At 44.7% G+C, this 22,500-nt stretch overlaps 3 protein-coding genes across 3 annotated transcripts in view; 2 read left to right on the top strand and 1 right to left on the bottom strand.

Annotated features, from left to right (window-relative positions):
* The window catches only part of LOC310797088 (elongation factor 2b-like), a 10,378-nt gene extending 9,557 nt beyond the window's left edge, over positions 1 to 821 (top strand). Inside the window, exon 14 of the mRNA XM_083659374.1 lies at positions 215 to 821. Within this exon, the coding sequence (XP_083515500.1) occupies positions 215 to 408 (194 nt within the window). The 3' untranslated portion in view covers positions 409 to 821. The remainder of the gene's footprint in view (positions 1 to 214) is intronic.
* A 657-nt stretch (positions 822 to 1,478) lies between these two features.
* Positions 1,479 to 7,241, bottom strand: btbd2b (BTB (POZ) domain containing 2b). The gene is made up of 9 exons (XM_083659392.1): positions 6,715 to 7,241; positions 6,498 to 6,617; positions 6,061 to 6,217; positions 5,577 to 5,682; positions 5,252 to 5,449; positions 4,958 to 5,150; positions 4,758 to 4,845; positions 3,834 to 3,980; positions 1,479 to 2,758 (listed from the first exon to the last, which is right to left on the bottom strand). Exons 1-9 carry the CDS (start codon positions 7,236 to 7,238, stop codon positions 2,597 to 2,599), a joined length of 1,695 nt encoding a protein of 564 aa, XP_083515518.1. The 5' UTR covers positions 7,239 to 7,241; the 3' UTR covers positions 1,479 to 2,596.
* Positions 7,242 to 12,350: 5,109 nt separating this feature from the next.
* LOC310797372 (protein unc-13 homolog A-like) overlaps positions 12,351 to 22,500 on the top strand; it is a gene marked incomplete at both ends in the record, with an annotated part of 50,613 nt that continues 40,463 nt past the window's right edge. Inside the window, 2 exon segments of the mRNA XM_083659743.1 lie at positions 12,351 to 12,372; positions 21,993 to 22,022. Coding sequence (XP_083515869.1) covers positions 12,351 to 12,372; positions 21,993 to 22,022 — 52 coding nt within the window.

Raw genomic sequence — 22,500 nt, forward strand, 5'->3', positions numbered from 1 at the left:
ATGCACACTCAAAATTCCTGGGTTATTTAAAATGCATAGATTTTGCAGCATATTTACCGTAATCTATAATTTAAAATGAAGATAGATGCAGAAACCTAATTTCTGGTCTAAGTTGTATCTTCGGAGATTCAGATCTGGGTACATAGGGTTAGAAGTCAGATATATTTTTTTCTTTTACGTGTTGTTAGAGCTTCTCTTCCTTCACTCTCTGCAGGGTTCACAGCTGACCTGCGCAGTAACACAGGAGGCCAGGCCTTCCCCCAGTGTGTGTTTGACCACTGGCAGATTCTCCAGGGAGACCCCAGCGAGACCACCACCAAGCCCTCCCACGTCATTGCCGACATCAGGAAGCGCAAAGGTCTGAAAGAGGGCATCCCTCTCGTCGAGAACTACTTGGACAAACTGTAAACGCTGTCCCTGGATTTAAATACCAAATCGAGCTCTAAACCCCTACCCCTTGGGCACTTTAAAAAAATACTTGCATAGTTTTAAGATAATACAGTATTGCACAAATTGTACTTGCTCTGTCAAAAGTCAGAGGCAGAAACAATGTTCATGCATCTTCTGTTATAGGCTAGCGGGGGGCAAAGATGCGTATTTTGTCATTTCACAGCTACACGAAGTGCCTAGGGCGAGTGAAGCAGTTGTGTCATCAATTTCTTGTTTCTTCCTTTCCCTCCCCATCATCATTGCCCCTGCTCTGCCAGGATGAGGCTGTACAGTGCACTGTGATACTGCTGCAATAACGCTAGTTTAAAATGGGTCATGGCCGGATAAAACCATGGAAATCACAATAAAGTGTTACAGAACTCATGCCTGGATTGGAACGTTTGTCCTTTGGATGTGATGAATAAAATGGATTCAACCCATAATTATTATGTTGAATTAAGGGAGTTCTGTTCTCACTTGTCCCGCTTCAAGGTCAGCTGGTATTGATTCAGTATCCTGCGTGAGTATGCAGGATAGGGATGCACCGATCCACTTTTTTCTCTTCCGATCCGATTCCGATACCTGAATTTGGATATCTGCCGATACCGATATTATGCCGATACCAATATTTTTCTTGAATATACAGCATTAGGCAAAGATTTGGCCAATTACAATTTTTTTATATATATATATACCTTGCAAAAAGCAGACAAAATTAAGAAAATATACAAGGCAAAGAAGGATACTATTATACATGGGCAAATTACAGCCAGCGCCCGTGCTGGAATTGCAAAAAAAAAAAAATCGGATCGGATTTTTTTCTCTCAATCCGATAATTAGTGCCAATATCGGCACCCGATACCGATATTGGATCGGATTGGCCCCGTCCCTAATGCAGGATATGAAGGTTTGGAGCTGGTTTCTGTGCTCGTCTATCTGTCCCATTTAACACCACCACCACTACCTCGTACTGCTCAATATGTAGAATCTGAACAAATGTATGTCTTGTTCTTCATCAAAAACAAGCAACGCGATAACTTTGTCACTCTTTAATCCATAGTTATTTCAAATTACATCAATATCAATAATGTTAATAAATGCCAGTTTAATAATATACAACCCTTAAGGTATTTTCCACCCACCTGTATATTTCAAAATGAGGCTGAAACATATCCAAAGAGGAGTTAGTGTGCATCCAAAGTTAGAACAACCAAATGTACATATGCAAGACCAAAGAAGTGCAAGGTGTATAAGCAACAACTACCAGGCAGGGACATGATGCCACAGATTCTATGCAGTACTCCAAAATGCTTTTTCTTCTTTCTTTCTTTCTTTTTTAGACGAATCAAGACACTCTTTTTTCACAAGGTTACACTTCAGGAAGTATTACAGCTTATCTGTGTCCTTTCAAGTCATCTCCAGCCATACCCAGTTACTGTATAACAAAAGTTTGGTTCAAATCCACCAAAATAGTTCATTAATTAATAAGCCTATGAAGTCCACACGTCTATGCGGGAGTTAAGAGCCGACGTGTGGAAAATGGATGAAATACTGGTCTGCACTGAACAGTGAGAAGGATCTTCTATAGGCAAATCTGAGTGGGGATCAAATCATCTGTACATTCGTACAATTGCATTTCACCTTGCGCACTCTGATGCGGTGGAGTTAGAAGGGGGGGGATCATCATAGAGCTAAAAGTAAAGTTCAGTGTCATGGTTTTACGTCTTCAAACCCACAGTGGTGACATCAATACTGTTGCAGTCTGAGAGCACACTCTCTCTCTCAGTCGCAGTCGTATCATGTCCATTTCAGAGGCTTGCATCACTCAATAACCCTCAAACATCTCAACATCTCAACATCTCAACATCAAGCTCCCCTCTCCGAGCCCGCTGTGGAAAGAACAATGGGATAAAGGAGGCCATTGAGAAAAGCGAGAGGCAGCATCTCAAATGACAAGCTACACCGAATGTAGTGACCCACATCGCCTCACTCACAGCTAGTTTTTTTCTCCCCCATGCGGCCAACAGTAGTGCACTATATGGAGAGGACAATAGGATGTTGTCTTGACAGATTAGCCACAGTCTTAAACAGCTGAAATCTGGCCCTGAACTGAGCCCAGGTCGTCACGTGATCAGACGAAGGCGTCAACGCAGGGTCCAGAGGTCGACTACGTGTAGAAGATGACCTCGGGAATCTGTCCGTCCTCCACAGACGTGCCGTTGTTGTTGCCCGCCGCGTAGCAGAAGGTGAAGCAGGTCTTTGTGCCGGTGGATGACGACTCGTGCGTTACCTTTCGCATTCCTTTAGTGCCATAATGAGAGTCTGGACCCTAGAAGACACGACGGTAGAGAAGGTTGACTACTTTCAGCGAAACAAACACGACTACATACAGTTGGACACAACCTGAAAACTACGAGAGGTTGGCAATGGAGATGCCCGCACGCCAATGTCTGCGCTAAAAAAGAAACAGAAAGCCTCAATAAACATGCTGAGATCAATGCAAAAATATGGTCTTTTAATTCAAGACATCAGAGAGTCAAAAAGTGCTCAAAGTGCAAAATAATTGAAAGTGAATTAAAAAGCAGCAAACGTCAAGTCAGTCCTTGACTATCATCAGGTATCAGCACTGATGATAGTCAAGGACTGAAACGTTTGCTGCTTCTTAATTCACTTATTTTTTTTGCACTTTTTGACTCCCTGATGTCTTGAAATAAAAGACAATATTTTTGCATTGATCTCAGTATGTGGACTGTTTATTGAGGCTTTTTTTTTTTTGGTTGTGCGTATCTCCATAGCGAACCCCAGGACTGAGTTCGGAAGTATACTTCCTGGTTCGTCACAGGAAAAGTGAATGGGGTTTTAGAATGGGGATTTAACTTCAATGCATAAAATAAGGTCTGTGGTTAACAAAAAAAAAACGCAAAACTCTTAAAAAGGCATAAAAGTTATTCACGTATGTGAAGAGTATCATGCTGAACCCATATTCGCGTTCCCATAAACTTTTGTTAACCACAGATCTTATTTTATACATTTAAGTGAAAACCACATTCTAAAACCCCATAGAATTTTCCACTGACGAACCAAAGTGGCGGCGAATTCTGGATAAAGCCTACAAAAATACATCATCCCTGTGGTACTCTATTGCCAACCTCTCAAGTTTGTCTTCTATACGATTAATTTTTGATGCAGTATCATAGCATTCTGACTGTTTTTTTAACTATCCCATTAGATACTCGGACACTACTCGGACATTTACAGCAAGCGAAAACCAAAACCACAACAATGTACGCCATTTTACTAGACTGGAATGCACTGCTAGACAGTGTAGTGAATTGCTGTGTGGAGTATAGAAATGTTTTGCATCACATTTATATCTGACGTTATCATTTTGTCATGTCTTGTACCTTAAGTGTAGCACAGGCAGTGTAGTTGACATTGGGTAGTATTTCCACTGGTTCTTTGAACATGACTCTGAAGGTGTTGGCCGACCCGTCACAACTGAAGCCTGTATCGTTCTGGCCCAGTACTGTGTTACTGTCCGTATGGATTATCTGCAGGAATAAAATGGGGAGACAAACATCCCAAACACATCAAACACATGCCTACATACATACAGTGCAATGAGAATAAACGTTTCTTAACGGTAAGAAACAATATTGTATTTCAATCATGAGAGACCAGAGGGTAAGGTTAATCAGCAAGCTTTATTAAAGTATGGCATGGCGATAATATTCATGGCCTGAAACGGTATGGCACTAATTCTGATGGCGTGGCAGCATGGCGACTGATTCTTTGGCGTAGTGACTCCGTGGCAAGATGCCTCTCTTCTTGAGGCGGGAGGGCATCTGCTCGGGCTAGAATAGAGAACCCCCCCCCCGTAGGGGATTCTTCAGGAGTCAATACATTGGTGGTGGACTGGGGAGGTGGGTGGGGTGAAACGCGGCTTCCAGAGAAGGGATGAGATCAGCTTAGGTGTAGCGGCCAGAGATCAGGGAAAGAGGACGCTGGTGCGCCAAGCGTGGCTATAAATACTGCCGCGTCATAGCCTCGGCACTCACGACATTAACGCCGTCACCTAGGCAAGTGCGTCACGCGAACGTCACGCTGGGATTACTGCACTGACGACATTAACGCCGTCACCTAGGCGAGTGCGTCACGCGAACGTCACGCTGGGATTACTGCCCTTGTCGTCACGCTAGGATTACATGTGATGATGAGGTCGCTATGACACTAGATTACGTGTGGCGCGAGGCAGCATGTCTGGTCTTCATCTTGAAACTAGGTCGAGACCATCATTTGGTATTGGGAGGACGTGTTCAGGACCATACCTGTATGTTGACTTGGTAGTCTGTTGGTCCGTGTATGGACCCGTAGAGGCCGAACCCAACCACAAATATCCTTCTGTTTACAGAGAACCTGAAACGAAAACAAAAGAAGCGATTTATCTACTGTGGTGGTGAGTCAAATGTATTGAGCCGAGTACAGCTTTATGTATGTGATGCTATTTGATTGCATCTTCCTCACACACCGAATGCGGTCGCTTGTCCCGCTGTAGCCCCAGCGGCTCTCCACCTGTCCAAAGCGTGTGATGTTGCACTCCTTCCCGCGGAGGCAGCAGCGAGGCCGGTCGATGAACTCCACGCGTGGCTTTGGGTTGACGGTGAAGTGGAGGAACAGACTCACCACCTCCCTGTCAGACAGAATACTGGACTGGGCCGGACCTGAGGGCACAGAAACACAGAACCCAAAACACAGATAAGATTCTGAGGCATAAGGCAATTCTGTCAGAACTGTTTTACTGACTGTGTGTTCCTGTGTTTACCTGCAGCAAACTCCTCGATGGTCATGAGAGGGAAGCGGATGAGTGTGAGGCTCTTGCCCAGGACTCTGCGTTTATTCTCTGGTGTCGGCTGCAGCTGCTGCCTGTGCGTCTCCGCGTCTGCCCAACGCACCGCTGCCCCAAACAAGCGAATCTCCCTCACCCCAAGAGTATCCCTCTCCAGCACTGCCACCAATGTATCTGAGGGAGGGAGAGATCAAAAGCAACGGTCAGTTAGGCAGTAATTTGTGTAATATATAAACACACAATAAATATCTTTAAATGTCCTTAAAATGTCATAATCCAGGATGAATTAGGCCTGGATTACCCAGATCTATGTCTGTAAAGCCTTCGGCAGCAAGCGCGTCCCCAGTGTTCTTGTCGATGTTTTCTAGGCACAGGCTGGCCAGCTGAGGCTCATCAAACAACCGAGCCTGAGACAAAGAATACATTACGGTCATTCTTCTTAGTGCATCAGTGGAGCAAATACATTTGAGTATCTCTGTTCTTTGAGAATAACGCTGTGACAGCAGCTGAGCTGCTGACACGGCATGACAGCAGCTGCAAATTGTAAATTATAGGAGGCTGCATTTTTTTCACTAAATGGAAAAGGTTTCAGAACGCTTCATCCACAAGTTTTATTTTAACTGAATCCTTGGCTGACAAATCAAGTGGCAGATGAGACGCTTTTAACAGAGGTTGAAAATGAAATTCTGTAGAAAAATCAAGAATCACATTTTTTCTATATATTTTTTTTAAATCAAATTGTGCAGTCCCAGTTATATCAGCCAAGAGTTTGAGGTGAGGCTGACCTGTGTAAGCAGCATGAAGGCATTGTCGGCTCTCAGGTTCTTCTTGAGGAACTCTACGCAGTGAGCCTCCAGTGCTGGAACTGCGTACTTCTTCGCTGTGTAGAGTGTGGTCATCACTGTCTCAGGTCCTATCTGGACCTCATCAGAGTACAGAAACCTGGAGGTGGGGTATTGCATACAGCATTCAAACATTCTGGGCTCACTCATAATCACGTGATGAATGCTTTGCCATCAGATTTAATATCACATTACCTATCTGAACTTCATCTCGGTTGCAAATCCCTATTCCTGAACAGTTAAAAATCAACTTCGGAAAAAGCTGCAGAGCATCTACAGAAGTTTAAAAGGACAAGTAGAAAGACAATCACACACACACACACACACACACACACACACACACACACACACGCGCGCACGCACGCACGCACGCAGCTTACTTCAGCAGGGCCAGAAACGCAGCAGGTTCTACATCTGGCAGCTCTATTTCCGTGGAAGTCGTCGCCATCCCACCGTTGAACATGGCATCAAACACCGCGCTCCCCACAGCCAGAACAAACCTGACCATTGAACAGAAAACAACAAAGAACACGAATGAAGTTACAGTGTTTTGCGTTCCAGATACACATCTTTAATATTTACAGTTAACAAGCCTACCTGTGTGCGGGTATCCTCTGGACCCCCATTCCTTTGCCCACCAGAAAATGAACATCACTGAGCACTTCGTTGTTGAAGAGAAAGGCGAACCTCTCCTTGACTGTGCTTTTTGTTGCCTGCCAGTTATAAACAGGCTCTCGGTAGACCAGCACAGACGCAGCCGCCACCGAGGAATGGGTGGCCGGTGCTGCCGCCTGGGGTGCGTTCGACGCTGCGGTGGCGGTCATGTTGGTGGCCATGGATCCGCCAACGTTCGCCCCTGCACCGGGCTGCTGGAGAGGGTTGTGCGCAGTCGGCGGAGCTCCGGAGGAGGCCGACAAGCCGTTGCTCTCGGCCCCGCCGCCAGGCCCCAGCTGCGGGTTGGGACGCCTCGCCGCTCCCTGCGCGCCCCCGACCGAACCACCCGCTCCACCGTTGGACGTTGGCATGGAAAAAACGCTGTTGCTGGGCTGAACGTTCCCCAAAGGGCCCGGGCCAGAGAAATTAAGGCAAGGAGGCCTGCCGCTGTTGTCTCCGGCAGCCATCTTGAATCTGACAGCTCGAAGGGGCGGTGACGTAGGCGTAAACAAAACACTTCTTCGTCTTGTGGATTTCCGGTAGTCTCGACACGCTCATGTGTCCACTGCTGCCGCCAAACAGCTCCCCTGCTTGCTTGCTTCATCATCCCAGACAGACATACGCCATCTGGTCAAGGTCAAGTGAACTTAAACTAAACTAAAAACGAATTAAACTAGGTATGGCGGTATGGGTCGGAGGATGGGCGTCAACTGGGGGATGTAAAACTAACTCAAATGATAGTGTGTACTGTAGGCTTCTTACAAAACTTGCTAAAAGACCGGTGTCATGCCGAGTTTTGCACCCCCGCCGAGAATTGCACCCCCACCATATTTGGGGGCTGTTTTAATTTAAAAACAGGGATGCAAATCTCGACAGGTACAAACCGCCGAGATTTGCACCCCCCTCCATAAAGCCAGGAGAGATCCCCAGGTCTCGAGGTAATCTGTACCCGGATTTTAAGCACCAAAGTCGGCTTCCATGAGGCAGAAGAGAGCCCCAAGCATGGAAGTCACCTCCACGCGGATCTAATGCATCAAAGTCGGTCTCTTGAGCCAGGACAGACCCCCTGGCTTGGAGATCACGTCTACCCAGATAATTATATCATTTTTGAACAGTTAAAGGAACACTCTGCCCATTTTCAACCAGCTTTGTATCATTAGAACATCAATAGTATATCAGAAAACTGTAAACGTTTTTGAAGTCTGTCATTTAATTTGACAGTTATTGAGTGTTAAAGTGTGGACCAGTGACATCACTGGTCCACACTAACTCAAATTAATAACTCATTAACTCAAATCAACGCTCAATAACTGTCAAACTAGATGAATGATGAATAGTTTGACAGTTATTGAGAGTTGATTTGAGTTAATGAGTTATTAATTTGAGTTAGTGTGGACCAGTGATGTCACTGGTCCACACTTTAACACTCAATAACTGTCAAATTAAATGACAGACTTCAAAACCGTTTACAGTTTTCTGATATACTACTGATGTTCTAATGATACAAAGCTGGTTGAAAATAGGCAGAGTGTTCCTTTAAGTTTCCGTATAAATCATTACAATATGCTCCCGGAAGGTGGGGATGCAATTCTCGGCGGGGGTGCAAAACTCGGCATGACACATGTTTTAACCTTTGTGTATTTTTTTTAAATCGGCTCACACTATCACCCCTTCACCAGGTAAATGTCCTAATACAAATATAATATAATATAATATAATATAATATAATATAATATAATATAATATAATTGTAACATGCTTGAATAAGAACTCCAGTTTTCTATTTGGTTTCATTTTATGACAAACAAATGTTATCGGACCTTGCATGTCAGCAATGTTGACTCATGTTTGGTACTTGCAACTCCTTGCTACCCACCCCTAATACCACCTTTAGATATTTCTATTCAATGTTCAATTCAATATTCAATTAGGCTACTCCTGTCACAATAATGTCATGTTTTTTAGATAAAATGTTGTGCTTTTCCAAGCAATTGTCATTGTTTCCGATTAAATCAGCAAATATAGGATAATATTTCTGCCACCTCTTAAAATCTCCATGCCACTAATCACTAAATAAATCACTATACAGTTTTCTCTTATTGTTGCCCCTATTTCCTAACAGTTCTGATACCTTGCACGAGCCATGACCCATTTAATAGGTAGCCTAGTGTGCACACTATTATTCAAGTTCAAGGACTGAAATATTTTTTTCACATTGGTGGCTTGCAGATTTTGAACACCCAGTCGTTTGTCATCCTCTGCTTTATTCACATTGTACCACGCTGTGACGGCTTAATTCAAACACCCTGAGCTGTGAAAGACCCGATACAGTACAGAACATGCATGCACCAATCAAATATCTTTATTTCAGATATCGTTTTTCTTTTACAATATCAGCCATGCAACCAATAAAGATAATCAAATCAAATCACTAAAATTGATAAAAACAACACAATAAGGGACCATATTGTCAAGCAGGATTAATGTTTCTTCACCCTGTGGCCTGTTGGCAACATTCACAGTGTTGACTGCCTGTTGCCAATGGAAACATGCTGTCCATTCTTAATTAAACCAGGCAGCAGCAACACCTATGAGTTGTGGCCAAAGGATGACTAGTGGCCTTGATCATGACTCTTTCAACGTAGTGAACCTTCCTCAAGATCAAGACTGTTAACTTTTGAATGATTTTGTTTGAGCAATGAGCATCATGGGCTAACACAAAGCTGGTGAAAAATGGTTTGATGTAATCTCACAAGGCTTTGCCAAGTATAACGTTTCTTTTGAAGGGTCCAGTGTATCCTTCAGTTTCTAACAGTGCAACTGAGAAAGCCGCCTTCCTTCCTGTAAAAACAAATCATGTGATCATTGTGACTAATTGTAAGACAAATAATGCACAGTGAGTGTGAGTGGACTGGAGAGATAAGGCAAATATGAATCTGTGTTAAAGATAAAAGTGCAATTTTATAAGCTTCAGGCCCTTTTCACTGCAACCATTTTTTTGAGGTGGTAATTGGTAAAACAGGAAGTAAAGCAGGTGTAACCAGTGTAGGAATTTAGCAATGGAATGGAACCATCATTAATGGTATTGGTTACACCTGCTTTACTTCCTGCTTTACCACCTCAAAACGGTTGCTGTGAAATGGGTCTATTCAGTTCAGTTCAGTTATGTTTAGCCCCTTATCCCACAAGCACATCTCAAAGGGCTTATATACAGTAGCATCATCACAGTGTGAGTGTACATTATATCTATACACATATAGGTAACATACATCATATAGGCCTACTACGCATTTCACTAGCATTGCGATACTCCACAAACACTGTGGAGGAAACACACGTAAACATAGGGAGAACGTGCAAACTCCACACAGAAAGGACTGGGGTTGAGATTCAAACCCATGACCTTCTTGCTGTGAGGTGACCACTGAGCCACCGTGCCGCCTATTGCTGCTTATTCAGTTTATCATCCACTATAGTCTCACTCCTCTTTCATTTTAGATCTAAGCTTGTTGCTGCTTATCACATTCATCACTCGTCAGCTCCTCCACCCATTCAGTGAGAAATGACTTGGTTTCCAGCAGGGCCACAAGCTATAAATATGATATATCTAGCGCCTGATCCGTGGATGATATATAAACATATTGCTTTATTCAAAGTAGCATTATCCAAATTTCATGTATGATCCATGCAACCTGTGTTTATAGTGCTGAGTGTGTCGGTTTTATCACGTTTTTCTCTGCAATTGGTTCCCTGTTTTTATCTTCTTTATATCTCCTCTTGTACAATATTTCCTTTCATCTTGAGCCTTTGCTGAAGCCATGACAGAGGCACAACAAAATGCAATGCTTGTGGAATTCATTTTTTGGCAGTTATCATTCCTCAGAAGAGATTAGCCTCCTCTTCCACCTTTCATGTCTCCTCCTTTCTGTCAGTTTGGCAAGTTTGATGCCAAGATCAGTTCAAGTTAACTCATTCATTCCCTCTGCTATGTGGGGAAAACCCAAGATGTTATTTTTACACAGTCAATGTGGGACACTGGATTCAAGCCTTGCTTGTTCATGATAACTCATCACTGATGAGTCATCAGTTATAGGCTACATACAACATACCATTTAGCATAATTCGACACAGCACAATTCTATAGGCTAAAAAAAACAATGCCAAGGTGACCAGAGACAAAGATAGGATAAGGAAGATATGCTCCTCCTCACCACTTTAGTCTCTCAGGTCTATCCAAATAGAAGTAGGCTAATCATATCTGAATAAATCGTCATCTTAATACAGACCCAGAGGAAATAAAATGAATACAATATACAATATGGACAAGCATGGGCGCCTGGCTGGCTATGTTTTATAATGAGGGAGCAACCTTAGAAAGATGATTGATGGGGGGGGGGGGGGGTCTGGCTGTCTGATGGGGGTCCTCCCCCAGGGGGGGGGGATCCTGCATTTCGAACACCATCTAACCTCTTGCTGGATTATGTCAAGAAGCAGCAACCCTGTATACAGGGAGGACTTCCCAAACTTTTTCATCTTGGGACCCAAAAGAGAAATGACAAATGGGTGTGATATGAGTGTGAAGAGGGACATTGTGTGTAAGCCCTGGGCTGGCTGTTATAGACTGCATAAGACAAGCTAAAAATAATAATAGCAAAACAAACAACAAACAAACAAACAAACAAACAAACCAAAGAAACAACAGCAGCAGCAAGGTAGCTACAGGATAAAAACAATTATAAGGCCAATTCAATTTCCAACTCAAAGTCTTTTCAACAGCTTTTTTTTTTTTTTAACTAAAAACAATGGATGGATTACATTTTGATTCGTTAGGGGGGCTTACGAGGTCACGCTTTATTATAGCGGTGTGGTGAGTAGCCTATAGTGATTCAGCCTCATCCCTCCCATCATCATCATCGTGTGTGTGTGTGTGTGTGTGTGTGTGTGTGTGTGTGTGTGTGTGTGTGTGTGTGTGTGTGTGTGTGTGTGTGTGTGTGCGTGTCTCATGGTGTGTGTGTGTGTGTGTGTGTGTGTGTGTGTGCGCGCGCGCGTCTCATGGCGTGTGTGTGTGTGTGTGTGTGTGTGTGTGTGTGTGCGTGCGCGTGTGCGCGTGCGTGAGTCCATGGTGTGCCTGCTTCTCATCAAGCGTGACGTCAGAGGCGGCGTGCGCGGGGAGCTGTCCTCGCGCGGAGGTGCTGCTGCTGAAACAAGATGGCTGTGCTGTGAGCGCCTGCAGGAGGAGCGGAGGAGAGAGGAGAGCTGAAGCAGTGCAGAGGAGGAGGAGAAGAAGAGAGAGGACGGGACGGGGCGGGGAGGAGGGGGGCAGACTCACTGACTTCTTTTTCTGGATAAAGGAGGAGCAACAGCTGCCAAGAAAGAGAAAGACGGACACTCGTGAAATGGTTTGTGTTGCCGCCGCCGTGACAGTATTGCGGGGCTATTGAACCTCGGCACGGAGAGAGAGGAGGGAAGACCCGGACCGACCGACCGACCCAACACATCACAGAGAGGAGCCGGGCAGGCAGGCGGTTGGGCGGGCACTCGGCAGAGGACAGGCGGGGACGCTCACACCACTACCCGAGATGTCCCTGCTATGTGTGGGAGGTAAGACTCTCAGACCCACGCTGGCTGCTTCTTGGGTCTAATTGAAGCAGTCGTTATATTATTGCAGCATCTCTCTCCAGTCAGAGCCTGTGGGCTATCATCTGCTCAGTAGAAAAGTCTAGCCGAACAGCGGAGCAGCGGACGGTTTGTGCTGAATAGTCAATTTTAATATAACCTAACGGGAGTTCGGTTGCATGCTGGTGGGTGTCACGGCCCGGGGAAACCTGAATGGCTGACACCACCACTGCTGCTGAATGGACTATTTCGGAGCGGTGTATTCATTGTATGACCTTAATTGAGTAAAGCCGCCTCGCATGGATGCTTTGTTTACCAGCAAAAGACACCCATGACATAAAATAGGTCGTGACTGAAAGCGCCAAAAAATTAGCTCCGGAGTTCCCTATGTATATGTAGGCTACCGTCCGTCTGCATGGAGATGAGAGGCAGCCGTCATTTCCTCCGCTAGTACTGTATTATTGCTGTGTGTGTGTGTGTGTGTGGTGTGTGTGTGTGTGTGTGTGTGTGTGTGTGTGTGTGTGTGTGTGTGTGTGTCATCCACTCTGTTCATTCATGCGTGGGCGGGCGGTCGGTGGAGGAGGAGGAGGATGAGGAGGAGGAGGGTGAGGGGGTGGAGGAGGAGAGGAAGCCCTGCCTGCCTGCCGCACCGCTCTGATGGAGTCGTGAGGGAATACTCGGGGGCGGCTGGCTGGCTGGCTGGCCCGGCCGGGGGTGTGCACGCCACGCCGCGCCGCGCCGCGTCACGGCCCTCTCAAGTCTCCTTCATCCGAAGGGATGGATGCGTCACCCTCCACCCACCCACTCATGCATCCCTGAACAAGAAAGCACCTGATGCTGCTGACATTGTTCCAGCTGGATGTGATAATGAATACTATGCTGTGATTTTTCTTTAGTTAGAATCTGCATGTGTGTGTGTGCTAATTAATTAATTAATTAATTGGGGTGCTCCAGTGGCAGTGCTGAATAAACCTACAACAACCTATCCCCCCCCCCCCCCACCAAGCCGAGGGAAAGACCCTAAACTAAAGTGTCTGTTCTGGGCTGAAATGTCTTTTGTGGCCCTGCTCAAGCTGGCATGGCTCCAGGATGAACTGACTGAGGGGGCAATTTGAAAATGGCCATAGCAGTTGCATTATTACACCCCCTTCCCGGCAAGCTAGCTTGGCATGGTTGCTACCAGTGGATTCCTTATTAGGTCTTCTAGTTTCATGATCCCAGGATCTTCATTCTAGATTTAAAAATGAACCTGCTACAGCCGCTGAAAGACAGCAATGTCGTGCCGCGAGGAGTTCAACACGGGCGGCACAGAACTGAGGGGGCAAAGCCCCACTAGCCCCCATGTGGAGCCGGGCTCAAGTCAAGTCAAGTGTAGCCTATTATTCCTAGATTTAGCCTATTCACCTTATGTAGCCCCGCCCACTTGACCCAGTTGTGTTATGACTTCCTGTTCAAAACATCGTCTGTTTTACCTGGTGGTCACTAGTCTGTATGGGCTGTATCAGGCTATATGGTGAGGTGTGTTTGAGTTGTGTTCAGTGAGACATCAGGCTGTATGGAGAGGTGTGTTTGAGTTGTGTTCAGTGAGACATCAGGCTGTATGGTGAGGTGTGTTTGAGTTGTGTTCAGTGAGACATCAGGCTGTATGGAGAGGTATGTTTGAGTTGTGTTCAGTGAGACATCAGACTGTATAGAGAGAGGTGTGTTTGAGTTGTGTTCAGTGAGACATCAGGCTGTATGGAGAGGTGTGTTTGAGTTGTGTTCAGTGAGACATCAGACTGTATGGTGAGGTGTGTTTGAGTTGTGTTCAGTGAGACATCAGGCTGTATGGAGAGGTGTGTTTGAGTTGTGTTCAGTGAGACATCAGACTGTATGGAGAGGTGTGTTTGTGTTGTGTTCAGTGAGACATCAGACTGTATGGTGAGGTGTGTTTGAGTTGTGTTCAGTGAGACATCAGGCTGTATGGAGAGGTATGTTTGAGTTGTGTTCAGTGAGACATCAGACTGTATAGAGAGAGGTGTGTTTGTGTTGTGTTCAGTGAGACATCAGACTGTATGGTGAGGTGTGTTTGAGTTGTGTTCAGTGAGACATCAGGCTGTATGGAGAGGTGTGTTTGAGTTGTGTTCAGTGAGACATCAGGCTGTATGGTGAGGTGTGTTTGAGTTGTGTTCAGTGAGACATCACATCAGGCTGTATGGAGAGGTGTGTTTGAGTTGTGTTCAGTGAGACATCAGACTGTATGGAGAGGTGTGTTTGTGTTGTGTTCAGTGAGACATCAGACTGTATGGTGAGGTGTGTTTGAGTTGTGTTCAGTGAGACATCAGGCTGTATGGAGAGGTGTGTTTGAGTTGTGTTCAGTGAGACATCACATCAGGCTGTATGGAGAGGTGTGTTTGAGTTGTGTTCAGTGAGACATCAGACTGTATGGAGAGGTGTGTTTGTGTTGTGTTCAGTGAGACATCAGGCTGTATGGAGAGATGTGTTTGAGTTGTGTTCAGTGAGACATCAGGCTGTATGGTGAGGTGTGTTTGAGTTGTGTTCAGTGAGACATCAGGCTGTATGGAGAGGTGTGTTTGAGTTGTGTTCAGTGAGACATCAGGCTGTATATGGAGAGGTGTGTTTGTGTTGTGTTCAGTGAGACATCAGACTGTATAGAGAGGTGTGTTTGAGTTGTGTTCAGTGAGACATCAGGCTGTATGGAGAGGTGTGTTTGAGTTGTGTTCAGTGAGACATCAGGCTGTATGGAGAGATGTGTTTGAGTTGTGTTCAGTGAGACATCAGACTGTATGGAGAGGTGTGTTTGAGTTGTGTTCAGTGAGACATCAGGCTGTATGGAGAGATGTGTTTGAGTTGTGTTCAGTGAGACATCAAGCTGTATGGAGAGGTGTGTTTGAGTTGTGTTCAGTGAGACATCAGGCTGTATGGAGAGGTGTGTTTGAGTTGTGTTCAGTGAGACATCAGGCTGTAGGGAGAGGTGTGGGGCAGCTATAGCTCAGGAGGTAGAGCGGGTACTGTAGTCCACTAATCGCTTTGGATAAAAGAGGTCGGTGGTTTGATTCCCGCCTCCTCCAGTCTGCATGTCGAAGTGTCCTTGGGCAAGACACTGAACCCCAAATTGCTCCTGATGGTGTGCCAGCACCCTGCGTGGTAGCCTGCCGCCATCGGTGTGTGAATGGGTGAATGAACCTACTGATTGTCAAGCGCTTTGGATAAAAGCGCTATATAAATGCAGGCCATTAGGTGTGTTTGAGTTGCGTACGGTGGGTGAAACACCACGTAGGCTGTATGGAGAGTAGGGCTGCACGATATATCGTTTACACATCGTCATCGCAATGTGCGCATGCGCGATAGTCACATCGCAGGACGTGCGATGTCAAAAGCAAATTAACTCGTCATGTTGCTTGATAAACTCTCACTTTAGGGGTAGCCTACTGAGTGAAATGCAGGCTCTCTCAAAGGAGAGAGACGCCCCACTACTGTACTCACTCATTTAGTGCTTAGCTTCAACACAACAAACATGCACAGAGAGCTCAATTGAATTGTTTTTGCTTATGTTGGGTTGCTGACAGTAGCCTGTCTGTAAACGATGTGATTGCGGAGGCGGACGTGTCCACAGGTTGCAGCGCACTAGCATACAGCAGGCTGGCTGCTGTAACTCAACATGTCCGTGGAGTGGAGATATTTACTCTTGAAACATCAAAAAGCAAGACCGCAACTTATGACACAAAGGCTAAAGTGATTACTGAGAAGTTGTCCGTGTATCACCGCAGCTCTCTCTCCCCTTCAGTCTGATGTTGCATCACATGATAGCAGTTACGTTACGGTAGAGTTAATCATACATAGCGACTCATTTACACAAAACATGTCGGTGAAAATAAAAAGACAATAGACATAGCTGGGCAATTAAATGTATATTTATTACTTTTCACGAATGAATTGTTTGTCACCGGTCGGCTGCATGTGAATCCTCGTCTCAGTCTGTACTGCCCTGCGTGCGCTCAAAAACCGGAACTCCCCAAATGCGGAGCGTACCACTTGGTAGTTTCTGGAGGGGGGTCAGACCAAGTGTGTGAAGTGGCAGCGGTGTTTCATTGTTGATTTATTGAAATGTTAGAAGAACGAAAGAAGTTGAAAGCAGTGGTTATAATCAATTAAATCTAACATTTTTCTGCAAATAGCATCATTGGGAGGTAGATTCTGGCACTCAATATTAGGGGTGGGCAATATATCAAATTTATATCAATATTGTGATATGAGACTATATGGTCTTAGATGTTGGATGGTAATATGGTGATACAGCATACATGTTGTCTTTCCCTGGTTTTAAAGGCTGCATTACACTAAGTGAAGTATAGGCTAGTGACATTTTAAAGTAGAATGTCATAACTCACTTTTTCATGTATGTAAGTCATGGAAATCCATTGGTCAAAATGTGTATGCACCCTGATAGATGATGCTCTGAGGCCTACCAGTAGGTCACAGCCCAGTGGTTGAGAAACATTAAAATACCTAATTTCCCCTCCAAAATCAGATGGACTCCTCTACAAAATCATCCCAATCATTCTAGAAATATTATTTTCTTTCAAATAGAGCTATTCTGGTAATCTGGTGAAAATCTGTATTTTTTCATATCGCAATATATATCGCATGGGCGGGGAATATCGCAATGTCAGTTTTTTCCAATATCGTGCAGCCCTAATGGAGAGGTGTGTTTGAGTTGTGTAGGCTGTATGGAGAGGTGTGTTTGAGTTGTGTATGGTGAGACATGACGTAGGCTGTAGATGTTTGTCATAGGTCGATTAATTGGTATGGGGGATTGGAGACAGTAAGAAAGTGGAGGCGGGGCCCTGAGTCACCTCGTGCGCAGAGAGCATAATTCCTCGCTACACTACCCCCCCCCCCCCACACACCCACACACACACACACACGCACACACACACACACACACACACACACACACCTCCACCCCTATATACCCTCCCATTCCCGGTCCACCCAGTCACTGTCCGAGCCGGTCCCGGGCCTGGTCCCAGACGTCATTAATAGGGGCCTGCAAGTGATTCATTCATAAACCGCTGGCTGTGGATGTCAATGTCGGCGACTACAAGACTTGGCAGAGAGCCACGTTTCCTCTTCCTGTTACATCATTCATTCTTACCTGACTGCCACTGCTGCTATTTCTGTCCTCCACAGGCCTTGAAACCTCTCTGGAATAAGCTGCATTCTTTGTAGCATCTGTCGACAAAGCAGAATCTAGACATTTTATTTTTATTTATTTATTTTTTGCCTGCAGATATTTTCGATGTACTTTGAAGTCCAATTTTCTACTAGGGGTGTCCAAATTAATCGTATAATCGATGCATCGAGATGCGGATGTGTGAATCGAATCGAATCGATAGATGAATCGTTTATGTTTAAATTTCTGTTGACATTCAGATTTTAAAGCACTTTCTAAGTAAAAAAAAAAGGGAGTTGATATTTATCTGACTGCTTGTATTAATTGATGAAAAAGTAGCCATGTGCAGTAATAATACAGAAAATTGAGGATTTGATACTAGTTGGAGCTGTATCGAGATGCATCGTGATGCATCGTGGAATCGAATCGAATCGAATCGTTGACAGATCATGAATCGTAATCGAATCGAATCGTGAGGCCAGTGAAGATTCACACACACAGTCCTATTTTCTAGCTGTCTTGATTTGGACGCTAAATGAGTCAGCGCCACAGTGTATTTCTGTCATCCATTGCACAGCCTAGTGCAGATCCCCGTGTGTACTACATGTGATCCCTTAGAAGAAGAAGAAGACGCTGCTGTCTGCTTGACTCATGTCAAGCCTCCTCTTGTCCTTGGATGGCTGATCTGAGCTCTCTCACATCCTGACAGTTCGACTTGAACGATTTGCTTGATTTGCCCTGTGAGTCTCTGTCCTCTGGGAAATCCTCTTAGTTTCCTTTCACTTGGATTCTGCTGTGCTAGTGGTATCAGAGATATTATATTACTATAGACGGGTGACCACCACCGCAGGCTCCGCCAATTCTAACAAATGGTAGCAGCAGCAGCAGCAGCAAGTCTCCTAAATGGGCGTGGTCAACCATTGACTCAGACCTGCCGAAAGTCTCCTAAGTGGGCGTGTCCGTGGAAAGCCATGGGGCAAATACCCATGTGACAAAATGACAGGAAGTGAGTTGATTTGGGGTTTGTCTTGCTTGAATCCCATCGTCTTTGGTGGTATCTCCTAGATAGAATGAGGTTTCTACAAGGAAAATTGGGGCTATGAGCAGTGTGTTGCCCAATGTACTTTGAATCTGTAACACGGATCCTCAGTATATTATGCTATTATACATCCTCTGATCATGAAAAACACGATTTGATTTTGGAAAGATCACTGTGTATCCCCAGGGGTGGACTCGACACAAATATGTCAGTTTAAAAAAAATCGTACCGTCAAAACGCCTGGTTCGATCACTGTGTATCCCCAGGGGTGGACTCGACACAAATATGTCAGTTTAAAAAAAATCGTACCGTCAAAACGCCTGGTTCGATCACTGTGTATCCCCAGGGGTGGACTCGACACAAATATGTCAGTTTTAAAAAAATCGTACCGTCAAAACGCCTGGTTCGATCACTGTGTATCCCCAGGGGTGGACTCGACACAAATATGTCAGTTAAAAAAAAATTGTACCGTCAAAACGCCTGGTTCGATCACTGTGTATCCCGGTGGACTCGACACAAATATGTCAGTTTAAAAAAAATCATACCGTCAAAACGCCTGGTTCGATCACTGTGTATCCCCAGGGGTGGACTCGACACAAATATGTCAGTTTAAAAAAAATCGTACCGTCAAAACGCCTGGTTCGATCACTGTGTATCCCCAGGGGTGGACTCGACACAAATATGTCAGTTTAAAAAAAATCGTACCGTCAAAACGCCTGGTTCGATCACTGTGTATCCCCAGGGGTGGACTCGACACAAATATGTCAGTTTAAAAAAAATCGTACCGTCAAAACGCCTGGTTCGATCACTGTGTATCCCCAGGGGTGGACTCGACACAAATATGTCAGTTTAAAAAAAATCGTACCGTCAAAACGCCTGGTTCGATCACTGTGTATCCCCAGGGGTGGACTCGACACAAATATGTCAGTTTAAAAAAAATCGTACCGTCAAAACGCCTGGTTCGATCTTTAAATCAAGATGGGAAATCACATGCGACTAATATTCTTTGGGGGGCTGGGGATGTTTCATTCTCACTGTAATTTATGAGATTTATGGTTGTGTGTTCTATTATTATTATTAAGATTTCTGCCGTGTGAAATCCAATTCTTTTTCCATTGATCCTCCTCATGTACTCATATATTTCCTCCTACGCGTGTTTTAGTCCTGTGAGTAAAACACCATGAAGCATGAATCTAAAGAACGGCCGGGGAAATGGCTTGGTTTTATTGTTGTCTTCTCTATTGAAATATGTCGTTTTCAGTTCACAGCGGGGCGATGACATTAGACACATCACTTGAGCCACTGCAAAAGCAATGAATGGGGGAAAACAACTCATAAAAGTGGCTTTGACGTGCAACTGAAATGTAGTCCACTTAAAATAGCCAGATGTATTTGTGCATCACCGCCATTCAGCCTAAAAATATCAAGATATTATTTTTTGTCCACATCGCCCAGCCCTAGCCACTGCTAGGGTAAAATTGCAGTGTGTCTGCGCACGCGCATGTGTGTGTGCGTGTGTGTGTGTGCGTGTGTGTGTGCGTGCGTGCGTGTGTGTATGTGTGTGTTGTGAGGGTGGTGGTCTGAATGGCAGCAGGGAATCTTTTCTTTCTTCTTTTTTTAATCCTAGCTGCAGGCGGATGTGAGTGAGTCACTGCAAGTGAGAGAGAGTGTGTGCGTGTGCGTGTCTGTGTGTGTGTGCGCGTGTGTGCTGCCATGTGTGTGTGTGTGTGTGTGTGTGTGTTACTGTCTCTGACTGCTGCTGTGACTGCTTATTAGGACTGTACCTGCAGATCCTGCCTGTGTTGTGTTGCATGAAAGAGAGATGAGAGGAGAAAAAGAAAGGAAGAAACTAAGCTCTCTCGCTGACTCAGGCTAATTTCAGCTCATTTGCAAAGTTCCTATTATTGCTCAAGGGCGGTATGGGCTGTTACTTTGGGTAAAGGCAATGTATTGAACCTGCAGCATTCTGAATTTTTTATCAATACATTATCGGATCTTTGGATGTGTGTGTGTGTGTGTGTGTGTGCATGGTTTTTGTGTGTGCATACTGTTGGAGTGTGGGGACATTGTGGAGTGTGTGTGTGTTTAAGTGTCGTGCGTGCGTGTGTGTGTGTGCGGGTGTACGCGCGTGTGCGTGTGTGTGTGCAGGTGTACGTGTGTGTGTGTGTGTGTGTTGGGGGGCAGGTAGTGGAGCATTAAAAATGTATGTGCGAGCGAGTTACATCAAAGCTGTTAAAAAAGGTACTGCAGCAAGAACGAGTGCGCTTTAACCATACTTAGAAAACTAGCAAAAAAGTCACCTATTCAATGTTTTATAGGAGTGGAAAAAAGCAGATGTAACTAAACCCTGACTAGTGGATGTGTTTATTAATGTCATAAAATTATGAGTAATGAAGTGGTAAAAATAAATGTTTACAAATCTGTGCTAGATCATGGTATCCTTTTATTTGTATGTAGCGATAACACACTTGCGTTTTTCTGTGATAAGTCAGATCCAGCCTGTCCACTGCGCTACCTAAAATGCCACAGGGGATCTTACACTGTGGGACCGCGGCCAGCACTGTGTTTTTCTGTACATCACCACCTGCCACCACCAGGGACCTTATGGTACAGATACGGCTGGATGATATGGTTGAAATCAATATTAGGATAATCTTTCCCCCCCTCAATATCGATAAATATGACGAATCGACGATATGGTTGCACATAAGCAAAATGACGTGAAATAATCAAATTAATTATATAATGTATATTGTCATGCTCAAATAAAACATATTTGAAACAAATAATCAAATTAATGTTTATCATATTGAACCGATTGGTAATGTTTGGTGTCATCTGTCAAACCTACCTGAAATTTCCGCATAATATACCTACAGTATCATACTTCATTTTGTCTGAGCGTCTAAATAAATCGTGTTTGTTCTCATCAGTTCAGACAGCAGAATTGTGCTGAATCTCGATATCCCAAAATCACCATATCATCAAAATCTAATCCCACTGAAAGAGGATAAGCCATCATGTTGGATAATCGTCCAGCCCTAAAAATACAGATCTGCACAGTTGCAGGTTCAAATTCCAGACTGGGCAGTCATGTATTATCTGACAATGCGTGGTATACCATCTGTTATTATCAAGTGCCTATCCAACTCCTAGCAGCATCCAAGGACACCAATGTATTATAATTCTCATTCTCTACAATATTTCCAATCTCTACTGTTTTGCTAAGTATAGATTTGATAAAAATTTACTTCCTCTATTTTATGAGCATCCTGTCATCATAATCTGTTCTCTGTGTAAAAGCCAAAAGAGGAGGACGTGGGAGCATTTAGAAGTGAAGCAGATGGTGTTCCTGTGTGTGACTTTGTCCCTCTCTGTGTCTCCCCACAGTGAAGAAAGCCAAGCTGGACGGACCCCAAGGTAAATATTAAAGAGACACTCGCTTATGTGGGCGGCATCAATCTTTCATCATCGACTTTTTGCCAACTCGGAAAACATAGGGGGACAGGAAGTCAACTCAGACAACATTACCTGCTTAAGCCACTCATGCAAGAGAGGGGACAGGAAGTCAACTCAGACAACATTACCTGCTTAAGCCACTCATGCAAGAGAGGGGACAGGAAGTCAACTCAGACAACATTACCTGCTTAAGCCACTCATGCAAGAGAGGGGACAGGAAGTCAACTCAGACAACATTACCTGCTTAAGCCACTCATGCAAGAGAGGGGACAGGAAGTCAACTCAGACAACATTACCTGCTTAAGCCACTCATGCAAGAGAGGGGACAGGAAGTCAACTCAGACAACATTACCTGCTTAAGCCACTCATGCAAGAGAGGGGACAGGAAGTCAACTCAGACAACATTACCTGCTTAAGCCACTCATGCGAGAGAGGGGAC

This window comes from Poromitra crassiceps (genome assembly GCF_964638095.1).
Source record: "Poromitra crassiceps genome assembly, chromosome: 23".
Classification (NCBI taxonomy): Eukaryota; Metazoa; Chordata; class Actinopteri; order Beryciformes; family Melamphaidae; genus Poromitra; species Poromitra crassiceps.

Bases quoted from the DNA above. Each gene is read 5' to 3' on its own strand.
- btbd2b (XM_083659392.1), bottom strand. From the start codon at position 7,238: ATGGCTGCCGGAGACAACAGCGGCAGGCCTCCTTGCCTTAATTTCTCT. The intron at 4,846-4,957 runs GTGTGTGAGGAA...TTTTCGTTTCAG, and splicing joins GGGACAAGCGACCGCATTCG to GTTCTCTGTAAACAGAAGGA. The intron at 2,759-3,833 runs GTACAAGACATG...CGTGTCTTCTAG, and splicing joins CTGCCTGTGCTACACTTAAG to GGTCCAGACTCTCATTATGG.